This window comes from Enoplosus armatus, chromosome 1 (assembly GCF_043641665.1).
Source record: "Enoplosus armatus isolate fEnoArm2 chromosome 1, fEnoArm2.hap1, whole genome shotgun sequence".
NCBI classification, from domain to species: domain Eukaryota; kingdom Metazoa; phylum Chordata; class Actinopteri; order Centrarchiformes; family Enoplosidae; genus Enoplosus; species Enoplosus armatus.
In genome coordinates, this window is record NC_092180.1 from 15,282,193 (window position 1) to 15,302,641 (window position 20,449).

The 20,449-nt window shown below is 40.4% G+C and overlaps 1 protein-coding gene across 2 annotated transcripts in view; it reads left to right on the plus strand.

Annotated features, from left to right (window-relative positions):
• myo1ea (myosin IEa) overlaps positions 1-20,449 on the plus strand; it is a 50,021-nt gene that overhangs the window by 3,052 nt on the left and 26,520 nt on the right. For both annotated transcript variants that reach the window (XM_070925212.1, XM_070925277.1), the window contains exons 2-5: positions 13,290-13,433; positions 14,521-14,610; positions 15,828-15,922; positions 19,587-19,674. In XM_070925212.1, the coding sequence (XP_070781313.1) occupies positions 13,290-13,433; positions 14,521-14,610; positions 15,828-15,922; positions 19,587-19,674 (417 nt within the window). The remainder of the gene's footprint in view (positions 1-13,289; positions 13,434-14,520; positions 14,611-15,827; positions 15,923-19,586; positions 19,675-20,449) is intronic.

Here is a 20,449-nt window from a genome sequence, read left to right on the forward strand (position 1 = left end):
GACATCAAGGCCTCCAGTATTCTTGTAACTGTGAAACATGATACAGCGGTTTTCTTTCCTTGTGAGTTTGTTGACTGCGTCCCCTGAGCAGAGTGTTCTACATCTCCTGTGGCCAAGAGTACTGTGTAGCTGCACAGTTTGGCTCTGTATCTTTGCCTCAGCCTTGTTTTCAAAATGACCAACCAGGGAAGCCTTGTAGTTCCCTTTCCTCTACTCGTTTACTCGTCTACTTCTCTGCTCTGCTGTAGTTCTGGTGCTGTAGTCTCAGCCACTGTGTTTTCATTGTGAATGATGGGAAGAGGATGCAGCTACTTCAGCTGATCAAAGGTCATTCACAAAGCAACTGAACAGAGCGCCGTGTGACACCATTTCTCCAAGGTTAGCTGGACTTGTTCCTGTCTGGCTGATAATTACACAGCTGTAATATTTATCATGGGGTATAAATGTAATCACACAACAGCTGAAGTGTGTAATCACGTTTTTAGCCATGCTCCATGGTGGCTCTATGGTCAGTGGGTTGGTCCAGACTGAAATATCTCAATAACTATTGGATGGATTGCCATAAAATGTGGTGCAGATATTCATGATGGTGACCAGAAGGTGAATCCTTGTGACTTCTGTGATTCCCTGACTGTTCCTCTAGCGCCACCATTAAGTTGACATTGGTGCTTTAGAGTGAAATGTCTCAACAACTATTAGATCAGTTGCCATGACATTTACTACACACATTCATATCCGCCTCAGGATTAATTGTTAAAACTCTGGTGATCCCTTTACTTTTCATCTAGCACCATCATCAGGTCAAAATTTCTTATTTGCCCGATACTTTGGTTCATGACCGAATACCTGCAGAACTAATCACATTCCCATCAGCCTCAGCTGCACTTTGTGTTTAGTGCTAATTAGCAAACATTAGCATGCTAACATGCTAAATTAGATGGCAAACATGATAAACATTATACCTGCTTAACATTAGCATGTTAGCATTGTCATTATGAGCATGTCAGCATGCTAACTTTAGCATTTATCTTAATTCAACATGTTTGACTTTTAAATTGAACTTAGTGGTCCCATTAAGCACAGCTGTATCTGTAGCTGTTCAGGATTTGTGTTTACTCACGGTTGAGCATGCCCATCATACTAGTAGAAGTGAAGTCTGCATTCCAGTAGATGGAATTGTTTGATAACAGTTGATGAATTATCTTTGGTATCATAGTGTCTGTGCTGAAGGTCATTGTATTACATTTTAAAAAGCTGCTCAACGCCTGAACAGACCACTTCTCTTTTCTCAACTGCCTATGAATAAATGAACCTTTTCTGTGTCAACATAATCCTGTAAGTTTAACTCTATGTAACGTCCTTTTAATGTTTGTTTAGTTTATTTTCCTTGTTCTTAGATCATGGACCCAACAGTGTCCAGTCATAGCTGCCTGTTTGCATGTATGACGTCCCTCAGGGTGGACAGAGAACAAAGTCAGACTCTTACAGCTGAGCTCGGGTTATCTGCTCTGATAGTTTCCCATTGCCACATGCCAGCCAGTGTTGGGCCTCTGAGTCAGTGGCGGCCCTCTTACTCTGTCCAGTGGAAACCTCATTTGTCTTTATGTTATCAGTTGCAGTAGGTTTGGCCTGTAGATTGCCTTTGTTTAACCTTACTTCCTCACAGAGACTTTGTACTGGCACAGGGAATTAAAACATCATGAAGAGACAAGTGTGATTTTGAGCTTACAAGAAGCTGGGTTGTGTTGAGTGTCATTTTTGTTATTCTTAAAGTATTTTTCTTCGGTAGCTATTAGCTCTGCTGAATTAGGAATGAGTCAAAATGGGTTGTTTTAATTCAAAATCAGTTAAAATGGGACTTTTATTTATTGAAGGGCAATTGTAAGGTGTTGAGATTATTATCTTACAGTGATATCCACAAAATATCAAGCTGTACTTGTATATTTTTGACACAGACCACGTGGGAAAAACTCACAGAATGGTAGACAGTGATCAATGGAGACTTGAGTCAAAGCTTTTAAAAGGCTTGTCAGCTGCTGTGTTTCTTTAGAAAGACTTGAATTAACTGACTGGAAACAAAGTCAAAATTAGCTGGTTTGAATTAGTTGTCTTTTTTGGCACATGTCCCATGGCAGGGCTGAGTCACTGCATTTCTCCCTGAGGAATCATGTAGTGACTGGAGTGTCAGAATAGTATCCTCTTGAACTTGAGGTTATTTTCATCCATACACTAGATTTACAGTGTACTATACATGTTCACTAGAGTATAACTTAGCATTAATAGAGAGGACATTAGTTTAGATTCCTGCTGTAGTTGAAAGACAGAGACCACATGATCCTTTTCCTTAGAGTGTCATATTAATCAATTGGCTGGCTGCTCCGTGTCATGCAGTAGTCAGTATCAAAGTTATCAATATGGGTCATCACTATCGTGTTATCACTTTTATTCTCCATGTGGATTTTTGTCTTTTTCTGAATACAATATCACAGGCCAAAACAAATATTGACACGGGACACGATCACCGTTGGGTTTGGCTGTTTCTGTCGTATTCCCGACAGCAGAAGTGATTACTTGCAGCAACTACAGTCACAATAAAATTAATAAAACAAATGTCTTTGTTTGTGGTATATCACAAGAAGTTATTTTCATATTTTATTCTTAATAACTGTGATGAACAGCAAGATATGTTTGACATTGCAAATATTGATTTATGTGAGGTTTAATTGCAATTGAACTTACTGTTTACTTTAGAAAATGTCACAATGAGAAATAATGTCTCTAATAAAGGTTACTGTATGTTAGCAGCTAATGTGCCTATTTGTAATATAGTATGCACAGCGTGTCTATCTGCTCAGTTTTAATTGCTCTCTGGACTAATCGACTCTTATGGTGGTGGATGTCCTTTCACTTTGCTTTTCTTTCCACTAAACTGTATGATTTAGCAATGAACCCTTCTGATTGGAATCCAGCGTTTCCTTTCCTGCACTCAGGAAGCTTGTCATTGTTCATAAAAGACAGATACATCACTGATATGAAACCAAAGAAGCAAATCAAGGTGTAGGCAAACTTTGATGCACTTGTTTTAAGTCACCACCTGTAATTAAGAGTCCTTTATCAAAGAAACAGACATTTCTTGCCTTGTTTTTTAGATACTCAGGATGAACACATCTGTAAGCACACAGCTCTTTTGTGTATTTTTGTTGAACACTTTCAGCACTCCTCTTTAATTAGGGGAGTTACAGTATGCATCATCAACCAGTGCAGGCTGGTTCTCAGTTCACCACACACTGGAAGCAGCTCAGTGATATTATGTGCTGTCGGTGCATGAGTTTAACAGCTGAGTCATTCTTTTAGCTATATTATTACTGCATTCACTTTGGTGGAGCTGATAAAGTCAGTGTTATTAAACTCCCATTCATTATATACATGCACCACACCCCTTTACCCAATGAATGTGCAGGAGAAAACACTAATGCACTTGTTGTCACTGTTATAAATATGCAGTCCAAAGCTTTTTTTAGCTTCAAGAATGATTAACTACAGTATCGTCATGCTGTCATATCATAGTTCTATTGGTTCTCTTAATAGAGCCTCCTATAGTTTGACAAACTAAAAACTCTCTGGAGAATAAGCGTTAGTAGGTTACGCTCTTAGGTTAAAGCACAGGGCTGACCTTGTCTGACCTTGAGTGACCTTTCTCACTGTAATGTGAGGCACCTTTGACCAATGTTAGCCTTTAAGCGCTGTATTCAGACCCAAGCTGTTTTGACACACAGCGAAAGAATTCTTATAATTTGGTGTGTTTATCAGAGACTTGGAGGTCCATTTCTAGTTTATCTGTTTTTAAGACAGATATTATTATTTGCAAAAAACAAAACAGAAGCAACGGAATCTGTTCTGGGACACAAACGCTCTGATTCAGCTGGAAGCAGTCTTTCTTCTCTAAATGCCAGATTTTGTCTTTTTCGGCTCAATTTATTTGTCAAAACTCAAATTTGATGAGTCCACGATTCTCATTTTACCTTCTGAGACGTGATGGATGCATTAAAAATAATTCATGAATCGTGAGAAACACAGAAAGCCCTCCCAGGTTTGGTGGCATTTTAACTAAATACTGCTTCGTTGTTACACATGATTCACTCTGTCAAGCTTCTCCTCCCTAGTCAGTTTAAAAGTCTGCAATTTGTGTCTTAACATGTATTTGCGTGTGTTCAGTGGCTACTAGGGAAGATGCTGGTTTGGATTTCATTGATTGAAATTTGAGACTGCAGCCCTGTTGTGGCACAGGGCACGGCTATGAATGAGTTTCCACTGCGGATGGTTTGTTTACATTCAGCCACTACTGAGGCTGCTTTAAAGAGAAAATACAGTACTTTGTGACACGTCGCTTGTCTAGAATTTCAGCTGAATTCCACCCCAAACCACACTGTCTTTGATATTATATTTTATAAGCGGCCTTGTTGCTGTTCATCCACCGATTCAATGTGAGATGTTTAAAATCAGCAGCTCTCAAGTTTCCATGGTTTTACTGTGCTCGGATAAAGAAAAGTGCTGCCACTGTAAAGCTGAAACTTTGTGTAGTTCAGTCTGAGATGTGTTAAAAGTCATCCAGTATCTGTTTACACTCGACCATTATGTCCTCTTTTGCTGGGAAGGATGGTGCTCAGCCCTGCCCTGCAGGCAGGCAGAGCATTATAACACCATTCCAACCAGTCATTGCTCATGTTACCAAATCCTAGCAGAATGATATATTTGTCTTCATTCTTCCTTTTGTATGTGACCTCAAGCAGCTCAGATCCATCACAGCGTGATAAATCTAGATGTGGAAACAGAGAACAAGGCTGGTTGGTCTGCATTATTTATGCTGTGTCCCAATTACATGCAAGTGACCACTGTCACCACTGAAGTGCAAAGATGCCAAGAGAACTTGCGGTTTCAGCTCGTCACTGTCTTTTACTGTATGTGCAGGAAAAAGGTTTATATTCAATATTACTCACATTTCCATAGATTTCCTGTGAAGGCCTCATTTCCAGTGACGTTGGTTCTTTGCATTCATAAGAAATGATTGCCACCAGTATGTCACAATAATTGCCAGGTCAGAGCTGTTTTGATTGACAAGACAAGTCTGATGAGCGTTGGCTCGGATCACTGCAGTCGCTGCTTTGCTGACTCGCCGTTTGTTTGGAGGCAAGCCGCTGGCATTGTGGCTGTGTTTTAGGGCTGAAAGGGGGAATGCCATCCATTCTAAGAAGTCACATATTATTATTTCTGTGTCCCAGTCAATGCGTGGGAATGTTTACTACTCTTTCCTTAAGTTAGATATCTGAGAGTGTACTCTTGAATTTGTGCTGTTGCTGTGACGTCAAATCTGAGGCCTGTCAGACAATCAATGGGTCATTTGGCTGTGGAGCCATGAGGTGATAAGTTTAGCTGCCAACGCAATGAAATATTGATTTAAGTTTTTATGGGGACATTTTTCATACCGGACTGATTACTAACAAGTGGTAAAATAAGATGTTCAAAGAGAGTTGTCAGAGTTTTACATTTGAGGCTTCAAGCTACATGTTTCTCCATATGATCAGAACAGATCACACAGACATTTCTCCACAGTGTCTTGGCAGGTGATGCAACAGGTAGCTTTCTTTCTTCCTGCTCTGTGTGGCTTTGAGCCATATGTGACTGCACACTGGTTGCAGCAGCACAACATGTGGATTTCCTTCTACAAACAAGCTTTAGTCAACAAGCAACAGAAGTTGGATTTAACATAACAGGTTGTTATTCAAAGTTGAATGGATGTCATGCACTTTCAGGGTTTAACACAGTAAAAAAACAGTTGCATGCCTCAAATTTGCAGACTAACAACGCCAATTGTGGAGGGATATGGCCAAAATGAAAATCTACACACGCACACAAACACACACACACATTTCCCATCTTTAGTGTGACCAGAGGCCCGTCATTTATCAACAGTTTCAGTTTAAAGAGAGTTGTGCAGCAACAGTTTTCCGCTCTGTGTCATTCTGTGTGGATTTACTCTTTAATCAAGTTCCAGCCTCATCTGGAGTTTTCAACATCCATCACTTTAGAGCAAGAAGTGTGTGTGTGTGTGTGTGTGTGTGTGTGTGTGTGTGTGTGTGTGTGTGTGTGTGTGTGTGTGTGTGTGTGTGTGTGTGTGTGTGTGTGTTGTGTACAGGGCTCAGGGTGACCTTAATAAGCATCCCATCCCTCAGAAGTTCAGACCGGATCAGATTCTCTCACACTGTGGGTCATTGCTCCTCTGACACCACACACACACACACACACACACACACACACACTACTATTAGAGGTTCTACTCTGTCTCCCGGCCTTGTTTATATTCTCCCTCCCCTCTTGGAAAGGCCAACTACCTCAGTCAGCAGTTTTATCTGCATCTGGTCCGATTACAGACAGTGAGTGATCTTGGCCAGAGTGTAAACGCAAGCAACAGAGACCAGGTGGAATTGCTGTTTAGAGAGTAATACCTCCTTAAGCTCTGTTTAGTTTAGATCAAACTAGATATGTTTTGGATTCCAACGAGGAGTATGGGGGAGAAAATCTGTCAAAATCAACCCACACATTATAGGCGTGAAATGTGTGTTGGAGTTATTTCCTTACTTCCTTTGGCACAGCTCAGGAGTGGACAGTCTGTCGCAATTATAGCCCTTTTAGTAGTTTGAAATTGTGTCCAGTAGTAGTACTCGACCTAAAGAGTCACTCATGTCATAAAAATCCCATGTTTACCGTTTGAGACATACAAAAACACTCAGATAGGATCAGATCAGACAGCTTACTGCGCATTATATATATACAGTTCTTTACAACATACCATTTTCTGAAGCATACCATATGTTTTGCTCTCGCTCTCTCTCTTTTGGTATAGCAACGAACTTGCAGAGGTTTGACTGTCTCGAGATAGGTAATCTATCAAAGCAGACATTAGGGCCCTTTTTTTGTTACAATAGATACCATATGGCTGTGTGATAACACAGTTGCGAGCAGGGACTGTTTTGAAAAGTAGTCCTCGTTGCATTCAAGGAAGCTCATAAATCTGATGATTAGAGAGTCAACTTCAAAAAGCATTGCATTCATACTGTAGGGTCTCCAGGTTTCAGGATTGTTTAGAAGTAAACCCAGGGAGACAAACAATAAGTGGACAGGAACATCATGAAAAGGACAATGTGAATTTGGTTGTCTTTGCATACAAGTTATTCTCAAGTTGGAGGACAATGTTTGAACCTATCATTGAGGATCGGTTTTCCTGCTCGTGGCTACAGAACATTACTGTGTGACAATTATGTAACAAAATAAAGCTGACTCAGTGTTCATTATGAGGGATTGTCTACAGTGATTTTACTGTTCTGAAATGAACTGCAATGAACAGGTAGGAAATCAATTAAAATGCTTATGGTATGCTTTGGAAAATGGTCATCAGTCGCGTAATGAAGACATGATTTGCAGTTAATGGGCTGGTATGGTGCATGAAGCCTGAGTGTTCTGCCTGCTTGCTGCATCAACACAAATATCTTTCTATGTGTCACACCACACTGTGATCTCCAACAAGCATCGGGGAATAACAGCTTTGTGATGTACTGTATTATCTGAGCATATCATGACATATTTCCCTTCATTCACTTCTCCATTGAAAGAGCAGTGTTTTTACTGTGATTATAGATGGTGAGCCCAACTTCTTCTTCTTCTTCTTCTTCTTCTTCTTCTTCTTCTTCTTCTTCTAATCAAATTCATTTTAATCCTCTGAGTAATGGGAGAGATGTTTCAGACTTAAATGAAATGGAGTAGAAGCAAGTTGTGTTCTTCAACATTTAGATGCACATAACAGTCCAAGGCCAAATCAGTCATTTCTAGACTACTTCTAGACTATACAAATGGAGGCGTTCTTCTTGATGAAAAATAAACGCTGTGTGTGTTTCACAAAATTTAACCTCAAACATTTAACATCATCAGGGAACATTAATAACCTGAATATCATGGTTGTCTAGTGTTAGTCTGCATAATAATAAGTTTAACTTAATGACGAGGCGACCCTTTAGTCTACATTTGGACCACCGATGGGGCCGTTAATGATAAAAATACTTTATAGTCAACACCCATTAAAACAATTACAAAAATGTAATGTCTAAATTGGAACATTTATAAAATTCCTCCAGCTTTTGGTTAGCAAAAAAACAACAACAAACAAAACGAATTTCATGGCACTGAGAGTCCCTTTGGAAACTCTTTGGCCTCATCAGCCATGACTGGAATTATCCCTAATTTGTGCTTTAATTTGTGACACATGTTTACCAAATTAGATTACTTGGGTCTTTGTCCTTGGCTCTTTTCACCAGCAACCTTTTCATCACACAGTCATTGGCGAGCACTGATAATAATTTGGAAATAGCCATCACATCTGCTGTTGTTAATCAGTGCCCTACATCCACAGCCATCTCTAAACGGAGCATCATCTTTTCTTTGACCACCAGTTGCTCTTTAGCTTTTCTAACCAAGTAGAGATGAGGTTTGATATTTAACACAACAAAAACATGTACTGTGTGTGTATATTGTCAAATCTATAATGTTTGAACATTGTGTTTATGATGGGAACGTTTTTGGAACTTGACATTTTAAGGCAGCATTTACTTTAGAAATCAGGTCAAGTAAGCTGGTACATGGTGGCACCGCTAATCTAATACATGAGGGCTTATCAGACATGGGGTCTCTCCTAAAGCAGGCCGTTCCAGGCAGAAGTTAAAGTCACATCCACTGAAATGCTCAGGGCTTTTTCCTCTAGTCACTTTCAGTACATAAGCTACAGTATTAGTCTGCCTTGTAGCACTAAGATGGCTGTGTTCTTAAGCTAGATTTAGCTCCAGAGGCTTCAACTAACATATCCTGCAGAAGGATATACTTTGCCTCATTAAAAATGGCTTTTCTAATCTGAAGATGACAACCAGGAGACTTAAAGTGGTCCTGAACAGAAACCCAGCCTGTTTGTGGCACAAATGAGCCCTTGGTTGTTCAGTTATTTGACCAGTATTCGATTTACCTTCACCGCATGTGTTTGGCTTTACATATTTTTCCTCAGTCATTTGCTTATATCGAAGTTGTGTGATTTCACCAGACTTTTGGCTCAGAGTGATTAACGACTTTAGTTACTTCTTATTTTAGAAGAGAGGAATTCGTTCTCATGGCGTTCATCCAGATTTGCCTCACAGGGCAGAGCAGAAATGTAGTCCTAACACATGGTGGACTGTGTGTCAAAGCCTGGTGTGGAAAAGGAGAACGGCACAGAAGGGAGAAATGAGGGGAAAAGTACCGCTTATGATACTGAATCAAACCCAGCCATTTCCTGTACCTCGAGCCAGAGCTGCTCTGCACTCTCCATATATGGTAATGGTATTTGCATGAAGGGAAACCCTGGGCTTATGGATCAAGACTGGTATTGAAATTCCTTTGTATTAACTTCTGGGAAAAGGTCTGGTCCCATAGTTGGGTTGCATGATATTAATGATCTAATTATGTTTGATCCTCAGAGGGAAAACTAATCAAGTCTGAACTGTTTTCTCCGATTTCTTTTATACTTCCGTTAATAACTGTTGTTACGGTATCTGTCAAAATATCATATAGTTAGATCAAACTGCTACCAAACATGATATGTAAGTGTGTAGTGTCAGATGCTCGGTTCATTAATGTCTGTGTGTTTGCTGTGCACAGGAGGAAGTCTGTGGCTCCATGGTGATGGTGTTGTTATGGCCACCATAGACTCAAGTTGTGCCAGATGTCCCTTGTGTCTGTGTGTCTGTGTGTGTGTGTGTGTGTGTGTGTGTTTGTGTGTGTGTACACTATGACGCCTCCAACAGGCCTTCAGTGTCTCAGATTTTAATCTGAGACAATGGGATCATCTTATCATTAAACTTATAAAATACAACTAAATGTGAGAAAATCACAGTCACACAATCTACTGGATCAGAACATATTCAACAAGCAATTTTCATTTTATATGGATGCATATAAAATGACATTTGCTGGAGGATTGCTCGTTTGAAATGGAAGGACTTTGGTTCTTTTTGAAACCAGTGACACACTTACTTCACCTACTTGGACACTTCTTTGTGAGCGAATCCTCCCTTGCTGGCATTAATTAGCTGCCTGTAAGTGTTTACTGAAAACAATTTGCTGTATTCTGGCAATTTAACGTTAGGTGTTGTGTGTTATTTTTTTTTTTTACATCTTTTCTTATGCTCAATGTATAGTACATGTCTTGTTGGGTGCTGTACTGCCTCAACAAATATGCCCAATTCCCCTTATAGGCCTAAATAAAGTTGTGTATTGTGTACTATGCATATACAACGGCTGCATACTTCAGTAACATCACAGTGTTTCTATAGGTTTAAAAAAAAGAAATACAGAAGTTACTGAGTAGCCACTACCTCATTGGGTTAAGCTCGTTTCCAGAATTCAGTAAAAATTTATAGGAAAAGGGTGATCTCTAAATCATTTATAAAAGGACATTCTGCTGTGAGTGCAAATCATGACTGTGTTGTGAGAACAGAAATCTTTATAGGGGAAATGACCCTCCTCCCCAACACCCCGACTACAATCACTTGAGTATAGCGACCCTCCACCCCTGGCTGCTGTGGTGCTGCTCAGCAGCCAGCAGCAGAGGAGTGTGGTTGTTTCAGGCACCTCCCAGACATCTTTGTGTGTATGTGTGCAGCCCTCCTTCCCTGTGCAGCTACTCCTTTAGTCCGCTGCTACACGTAAGAATATTTTCTTAGAGCTCTTGCCTCATTAAACAAGGCCTAAATCAAAACAGATGAAACAATCCTCAGAATCTTTGACGTTTACCTCCTACGTCTCGAGCTTATTACCTCTCCCTTCTTGAATCTGCACACTTTCATTCCAGACATAGCAGAGAGAGGTTAAATATAGCATGTTCAATTGTTTAGACTCTGTGGTTGGGCCAGCACTCTCTCTTAACATGTGCTTTCAGAGAAAAGTTTCTCATCTGTCAAAGTACTTCTTTGAATAAGTAGGTGGCAAGAAAAGGATAACTAGCAATTGCCTGAATAAAAGGAACATTGTAGTTTATGAGTGATATAAAGAACAGTGAATACAGGGTTCTGGATGTCATTGAGGCCCAGTCAGCCCCTCAGAGGACAAATACATTCAAATAAACACAAATCTATTCTGGAGGATCAGCTTGTTGGTGAAAACCTTACTGTATATCCCGAGTAGGTTATGGGCTTTTCTTGCATGGTAGTGCCCTTAAAACTGTTACTCAACGTTCACATCCACAATCTTCAATCCAAACACTCAAACTATCTTTTTATTCTCTTATTACGCCTACTTATTTGCCTAATATTATATGTGATGTGCTTCATTTACTTAATGTTGTCATTTTGTGTCTTCATATTGTAATGCTACTACCTCTTCTTTGGCCTACTCTGTATAAACGACAACTATTGAATGTCTGTTTCATCCTGAAAGAGGGATTTCTTCTCTGTGGCTCTTCTTGAGGTTTCTCCCCCTTTTTCCATTTTTGGGTGTTTTTTCTTATCCGAATCAAGGGTCTTAAGTGTTGTAACTAGATTCGAGAGCCCTTTGAGGCAGATTTGTGACTTTGGGCTATAAAAGCAAAATTGACTTGACTTGAAGGCAGATTTTTGGTGTGACGCTTTGTGTTTTCCACCACTATCTATAAAACACTAAATGATGCAACAAGTGTTCAAGTATGTTTGTGTGGTTTCGTCTGTTTCTCTTTGTGTCTTCTCCTTCTACACAACATTAATTCTTTAAACTCTCCTCTCACTCATTTGTCACGTGGTGTTTTTGTCTCTGAGAGTGACATCACTGTGTCATCCTCGCTAAGGAAGGAAGGAAGTCAGCATCTCCCTCCGCCGCACCTAAAAAAAGCAGTAAAACATGTTAATGGATGTGATCTGGAGAATTAATCAAGCTATAATTTGCTGCTTCCCTCCTGAGGGAAAATACACACTGATTTAAGCTGAAAAGCTGTTAACATTCTTCATCATCTCCCATGCTATGACTGAGTCTGTAAAGTGGTTTTAATTTTGCTGTTGTAAAGAATAAAGTCACCCTGGAGGATATTAAAAGCTTGCTGGCCCTCCTCCTTGGCTAAGTAATTTAGAGTTAATTACTTAATGCAAAATGACTTTCCACTGGTTTATTCTGTTCTGTAGTGTTACTTTGTGATCCTAGATATTACCAGGGTTTTGCCTCTTTGCTGTTTTTGTTTCTCCTTCTATCTGTAAGAGCAACACACTGTATTTATTGTTTTCTTACTCACAGTATTTGGTGTTTGGATGAACACAAGTTTTGCAGGTTTTTGGTCATAAACCCAAGAATTGGACAAATTGAAAATTTGACCTATTGAATCAGGGGCCACGAATGTTTGTACATTTCATTGCAATCCATTCAGTAGTTGTTGCGATCTTTCAGTCTGGACCAAATGACTATGCCTGTAGCATGGCTAGAAATATAGATAAGTAATATGTTTTTAAAATAATATATTATCTATACAATTCTGGTACATAAAGTACAGTATCTTGATGTTTTTATTACTGAATGACTTTTTTTTTTTTTTTTTTGCCTTGATGGTGTTGTTTAGATTGCCACTCTGCTCCTTCCTCTGCCCACACTTCGTCACTAAAGACGGAGGAAGTCAAGAGTTAACTCGTGTGTTGACTAATGTTCTGGATGCTCTCTGTGGCTTTGAGTGGTTCTCCGTCCAGGAGAAAGAGACTCACAGCACATTGTGACCCTCGTCCACAGTAGCCAGACAACACTGACTCATAGCGCATGATGAATGACCTCAGTTCTCCGGAGACTCACTCAGCTAAAACAAAAACAGGAATGTAGGGAGAAACCAGATTGTTAGGATGTGGATAAAAGTTTGGTCAGAGCATCTTTAACACTTGGAGAAATAACACAAAGCACTTTTGGGAATCTGACCTTGCACTATTTCAAAGAAAACACAGCTCATCATGCTGTCAGGATCAGAAAATGTACACACTTGGACTTTTTGTTGCTGTAATAATAACCATTTTCGCCTTGGTTTTCATCTTGTCTGATTATCACAACAGTGTGATAAAACCACACAACCCCATCCTCTGAGTGTGATTTAAAGCCACAGTTCATTTGTTTGCGTTTGTGTCACTTCGATGTCAGACTCTCGATTAGTCCACGCCATCTCATTGTGTCTTTTCTGAGAGAACTAACAATTGTACATTGTATGTGTTTTGTTGCAGGGGAGCCGGGGCCACTACCGGTACCACTGGCAGAGCCACAATGTCAAACACAGTGGAGTGGACGACATGGTGCTGCTCAGCAAGATCAATGAGGACGCCATCGTGGACAACCTCAAGAAGAGATACATGGATGACTACATCTTTGTATCCTTTGCTCGCAATTGCAGTTCACAACCCGGCGAGAAATAGCAGAGCGCCGTCTCATCCCTGCTATTCCCAGAATATGGCAGCTGAATGGTCATTCACAGCGTCATTGTAGCAGTGAGTAATAGCTCAGTGAGACTCTGCCGTGTGCAGGGGGCAAAGGGCCCCGCTGTACGCCCCTCCACCCAGACCTATAACTCCTGCTCCTTCACCAAAGTCAGATTTACTCTAGTTTTATCTCACTGTGGTGCAAAATGTGAACAAACTGGTGTGAGAAATAGCAGATTGCATTTGAATCAGAGCATTGCTGCTTTCTTTTTTTTTTTAATGGTGCGCTGAGAGCTATCTTTTTCATACAGTACATCACACAAATGCTAGGTTCAGGTTTCTAAAGTGCAGCTGTGGCTACACACACACACACACACACACACACACACACACACACACACACACATACAAACACACATAAAGCTGTTCATGATGTGAAATTAGTCAATGAATGAATGAATAACCCCTTTGAAAAGCAAATGCTGAGCGTTCACAAAGCAGCTCATTACATAAACTTCATCCACGCTCGGGCAGTGCTCAGGATTATGAAGTTTAGTAAATGCTGGCAGTTGTAGGTTCGACCTCTCTGAGTCAGGCCTTTTGATTTGGGTCAATAAATAGACGTAACTGTGAGGTCTCCTTGCCAAGGCTGTGGGTCACTGTAGGCCACCCACAATAGCAGCTTTATTTGCCTTGAGCGGCATTTTGGCTTCAGGGCATAAAACCTCACAGTGTTACATGGCCCGTCTATTCTCTATCATCTGTAAGCACTGGATACTTATTTAGCCACAGGCCTGATCACCAAATACTCCACTGCTGCACTGTTGCACTTTATTGACATCATGGCTGCCTTGGATTAAGTCATTTATTTCCTGTACAGTTTTATAATTTTGTAAAGATGTTTTGAAACTCTGTTACCATTAAAGGGGAACGTTTTTACAATTTATACACAACTTTTGCTCTTCCAATAAGAGGTGATTTTAATTTGGTGTGATTTGTTTGCCTTCTCTGTATGATCTTTAATATATAAACTAATCAGACATATATCGGTCCTGTGCTGATCTCCATCAACCCTTTCAAGCAGATGCCATACTTTGGAGAAAAAGAAGTTGAGATGTATCAGGGCGCAGTAAGTAGGATACTATATGACCTGTGAACACATTTTAAATGGCTTCTGTTGTCTGAAAGACTCCAACCGGAAAACTCACATACTGCAAAAGTACTGATGTGTCTGGGGGTTTAAGATGGCAACAGTGTGAAGGACAAAAGCTTTGAAATGAACTGGGTTAGTTGCAGTGCGAACTTTCCAGCGGGCTGGCGCAGATGTTGCTGTCAGAAACTTGACTCAACCATTGAGAAGGCTTGGCAGTACCTTCACAGAACAGCCTGTTCGAAGTCTGCCTCCTCTCTTGGCCGGCCTGCTGAGAGTGGGCTTGTCTCCTTAAGCCAGGAACACACTGAAAGACTTTTAAAATCTGACTGTGAAAACACTCAGCATCACACATGCCAAATCTAACAATTTGGCGGATTATATAGTTGTATATAAGTGCACCAGGTTCAGATTTGCTTAGCGTTATCACCTCAAACTACAGGGAAGAGTTCAGATTTGTTCAGAATAGTTGGAAACAATAATGAAGGCGCCGACTTGGTTGCTCTAATGGAGGGCAACAGATCTGCCAGATCAGTGCAAACTTTTCACCATCTTGAAAGTAAGTCAAAGTGGGGTTAATATATAAATTGTTCTATATATTTTAAGGTCAACAAACCCAATGAGAAGATCAAAACCAACCATGTGTTAATCCATCTCTCAATACTTTCTAACTTTCAGTGATCTCCTAAAACAGCTGGGCACTGTAGTTTTTAGCAAATGATAATCAAACAGGAGGAAATAGTGCATTTGTTGAGGACTATTTTCAGCAGCGGATTAATACGCATTTGGTGCTCTAGTGAGTATTTACAGCACGATGTACTGTATGTGGGATTGACTAAAAATAAACTACAGTGTCCATGTTCATCATAATGAAGGAATATGTCACCCAGTGCAACAGTTTGGCTAATTGATGTGTTTTTAATAGTTCTTGGACAACAATGGGGGTCTAGGACACAGAGGAATGAGCTGTATTAGACTTTGGCTACACAGACAATACTTAATTAATTGTTGGTTTAATTAATTAATGGTTTTGGTCTTTTCATGAGATTTGTTGACAATACGAAACATATAGAATATCACCAGACATGTCCTTTAATGTGTTCCTGGCTTTAATTTTGGATTAACAACCTCTACAATGTTTTTACAAAAGCTGTTTTACTACTGATTTTAACTTAAATTATCTTGTCATCTCTCAGGCTCAGTATGAGAACCCTCCTCACATATACGCTCTGGCAGATAACATGTACAGAAACATGATGATTGACAGTGAGAACCAGTGTGTCATCATCAGGTAAGAATCGCATATCATTCTCCGCCTTCTTTACACATCATGGACTAATGTCATGTGACAACCAAAATATGTAAAAGCATGCAAAACCTCTAAATGTCCTGGATGGGAGAGAGGTTGAGACAAAGGCTGGAGATGGTAGTGTGTACAATGTGATCTGTGAGCGCTGAAGTGCAACTGTGCAGGGCATGATAATAGCTGGGAGGGGAACAGGAGAACAGAACAGGTTCCACTGCATCATTTGCTACAGCTGACTGACTGAAAGTGACGTTGTTTCTTTGGTGTTTTTCCAGCTTTTCATTTTCAGCTTCTGTGAAATACAAAGTAAGGGGAAAAAATGCTCAAATATGAAAAAGTTGTCTTTAAAAAGAAAAGAAAAACCAGGAAGAACACCTGCGTGATTCTTGGCCCAGAATCACTCAGTTTTTGTTACTTTTACAGCCTTTTTGAGTTTGCTGGTGAGTGTTTTTGAGCTACAAAGCTGCAGAGAGAAAAGTGTGGTGTCATGATTGGGGCTTTATCCTATGGCCCAGTCACCTGAGCAGCGCGGTTACTATAGTGCTTACCTCATGATGAATGACCCCTGCTTCAGCACTTTCGCCCGTTGTTTGGACAGCCAGCAGTTGCTAGTTCAGTTTCCCACATAAAGGCACTGAGGTGGATTTTGTGATTGACTAAATCAGCAAACAAAAGCGTGGAAGTGGTTTTATGATGAACCAGGTCTCGGCAAACAAAGGCTGCTGTGAACTGCTGGCCAGGCAGTGTGGTCAGCATTGGCCTGTGTTAGCGCTTTTTCACATTTACTAAGAAAATGTGTGAATTAACCGTAAGGGGAATTCTGGGTGAAGTGGGAGAACAGTTATGACTATTCTTGACTATTCTCCTCTTGGTAATTACGATCTTTTTCTTATCTATTTAGTTTATCTGCTTGCCATCTGCTTATTACTGCATGTGACTGATGTAGCTATCCCCACACATCTGGATCAGATATTAAAGGGATGCATTGGTGTTAACAGTTCTGCACTCCTCATCAAACTATTGGATTAAAACAGAGCCGCGACCTCTTTCAAAGGCTCAACCAAAACTTTTGTCATCCGAGAACCAGCCACTTCACATCTGTTCATAGCAAAGATCAGATGCATACAATCGCTAAGTTTGACAGAGAGCTGTGGTTTTCTGTCCCTCGAAGCAGGCTTAAGTTTCAGTCTTTCAGTCAACATGTCACCTGAACAACAGCTCTTTAAACCTAATCCTACAAAAAAGCAATTTTTTCTCCTTCCTCACCTGTCGACTAACTCTTGGTCGATGACTTTGATCCCATCCCAGTTGATGCTGTGACTGGTTTTGCTTCAGTCTCTTGTTCAGAGTCCTTGCTGTTTCACCGAGGTAGTGTTGCCCACAGCTGCTGCACATGATGTCATACACTCCTGTTTTGTTTCTCCTTCCTCTACAAGGAGCTGAGGGCAGCAAATAAACTATTTCAGGCTAAATGGACGATTGATTGTGCTGCTTTGAAATGGCCTGCTCACCAGTTCAGACATTGTATTGTACCAACAGTCAGACGTCTTACTCCTACTGGCTTGACATGCAGCAGATGAACTTTAGAGCGTGTGTCAGACAATAATAAAAGGAGGTGAGAGCAACATGGATTAACACTTCTGCTACTAAACCTGTGTCACTATACCATATGTCATATGAAGCCCTACTCTACTCTGCACAGTACCATTTTTGAAAGCCCAGATGGTATCCGCACTCCTAACAGTTTGACACTTTGATTCATCCTATCAAGATGTTGATTCCTCAACTTCTTCTCGACTGTTAAATTGGGCCTTAAAACAGATGGACACAGGCTCCCGTAGCTTGAATACAAAAAGAAGAAGACACTCGCATTATCACAGAAGAAACTTCAGCTTGTTCTGTGGGAATGCAGTGCGCCTTTAATAGATTTTAAAACCACCAAAACTAGAAATCAGTGTTGACTGTGCATCCTTCTCATAGCTGATGTCAGTAATGATTTATGAAAGTTAATGCTTAAACCTCTGTGCCTCTGCATTGCATTGTTTAACTCATGTCCTTGTTTGGTTAATAAATCTCTGCGGAAGTTAACAATGCCTTCAGCATTTCAGCGTCACAACAATGAGTCTCGCCCATTCGGGGGCTCAAAACTCAAACTCCTGCTGCGGCTTGTGTTGAAAATAGCTCTTCAGAGAATAACTTTCATGAGGAGAAACAATGCTCTCAGATGGAGCTCTGGAGGTTTTAGTTGAGGTAGCCCAGACAATGCAATGCAAGGATTTGGAAGAAATGAGGAGGTATATAGGGGGAGGGTCACAACCATATAGAGACTGCTGTGTAATAGAGTGGCTCCCATGACTTCCTCTGGCAGCCTCAGCCAGTCAACAGCTGTGTTTCTCACAGAGGCATTACCAACCTGACTCTACTTTAAGGCACAGAAAGAAAAAAACAGACTCCACTGCCAAACCACATGTGTCAAAATAAGTATGACACTGGCAAAGTGAAAGGCAAGGAGGAAAATAGGCAAGTGTAGGGTGAGGGGAAAGAGATGAGGGGGGAAATCTGTGAATGTGACAAAACAGAATTAATGTCCTTATTGCTGCAGCACTCGTCTGCCCAGATGTGCTGTGGCCTAACACACACTGAGCCTCTGAGGTGAAATTTGCTTCTAGTTGCACAGAACACGCTTTGGTTTGCACAGTGAATCGAGTGTGCACACATGAAGCAGGATCTGGGATTCCACCTGTTTATTCAGCAGGTTTCATTATCGCTGATGAGTTCCCGTCATCTTTGCTCTGCAGATGGAAACATGCGCACAGAAAACACAGACGCGCACACCAACACATGCCTAATTATGAATAAGATCAATAGTTGTGGCTTGGTTTAAAGCAGGATTTTGACCAGCTGAATAAACAATATGTACATTTACTATCTTGACTGGCTGGACCTGGAAATGTGTTTACCACACATAGTACCTCAAAACATCCGGTTTGCTGCTGTGTGTTCTGACAAAACACATGTAAACAAACCACCTACAACTTAAAAGATATACGGTATTATTTATCTTATTTCTCTTTGTTTCTCTCTTTTGAACATGAATGTGAGGATACCTGCTCAACTTTCTTCTTCTTCTTCTATGAAATGGAAGGTGTAAGGTGCTAAAACTTCAAAACCGATAGCTAAGACAAACTGAAAAGTCTGCACACCCTGACTTATGCAGAAAATATTACTCAGTGCAGGGACATTTTGGGCCGAGATCTTCCTCAACATGCTAATTGTTGGACACCAAACCACATGCAGGTGGCTGTGATACATATATTTAAGCATTAGATTAATCAACAAGCTAAAAGCACAATGTATCCATCAATACAAAGTATTTGTTTCGGCCAGTGGTAGCAACTTGAAAACAGTGGCACTGTGAACATGCATGTGCAGTCGCTGAAAGCACATAACTCACTGGTTGTCCACACAGAAGGTTTAAAATACCAAACAACCACCCAGGTCTGCATGAATCACTTAACTTGAGGTCTGAGCATGTATTCAGGTGTCACATGCCATTAGTCAATGCTTCAGGTGGATTTGAATTTGACTCAGACGCTCAGATTGCATGTATGAGAAAGCATGTGCTCAAATCTTTATCGCTGTTTTTCAGTGGAGAGAGCGGAGCTGGGAAGACAGTGGCAGCCAAATATATCATGGGCTACATCTCCAGAGTGTCAGGGGGCGGACCCAAAGTACAGGTGAGAGGAGCTGCTTTTCTTTCTTCAGGTACAGTATGTAATAGATGCATGAGACGGTTGAGAGTTTTGAGATGTTGAGCTGCATAAATGAAATGATAACTGGGCAATACGTAATTTCAGAAAGAGATATGATGGCATTTTGTGTTCTGATTGAATTTAAATAAGATTTTAATAAGTATTCACTTTTTATTATTAAGTATAAAGAACTCACAGGGATATAAGTTAAAAGTGAAAACACATAAAGATCACAGCTCACAAAATAAAGTCTTGTTGCATCTGCTGGATCTAAAGCTTTATGTAAAACGATGAGAAAAGGTGGATGCCTTTTCTGTCATTATTTGTATTACCATATATTCAATGGAGTGGAAATGAATTTGACTGTGTAACATTTTCAAATGAATGGGTATCCTTCTACATCAATATCATAATATTTTTTTAGATTTTATTTTGCCATTTTACTTGTAGAATCATTCACAAACTGTGCAAGTTAAGTAATATCACTGAAGACTTGTATGAAACCAAACTTGTTGCCACTTCATTCCTGCACATATTCCTCTCCTTAGACCCAATCTTCCTCTTATCATCCTCATCCTTATACCCCATTATCAGCCCATTAGCAGCCTCTTGTTTGCCCAGCCCCCCTCAGCCATCTGGCAGCCCCCCCAAACCAGCAGATGTCCAGTTCCTAAGCTCGATAAAGATCTAAAGTTTGATGAGGAAATGCCTGCACCATGATGGCAGTGGGATTTTTATATTTAATCCCCACAGAGCTCCT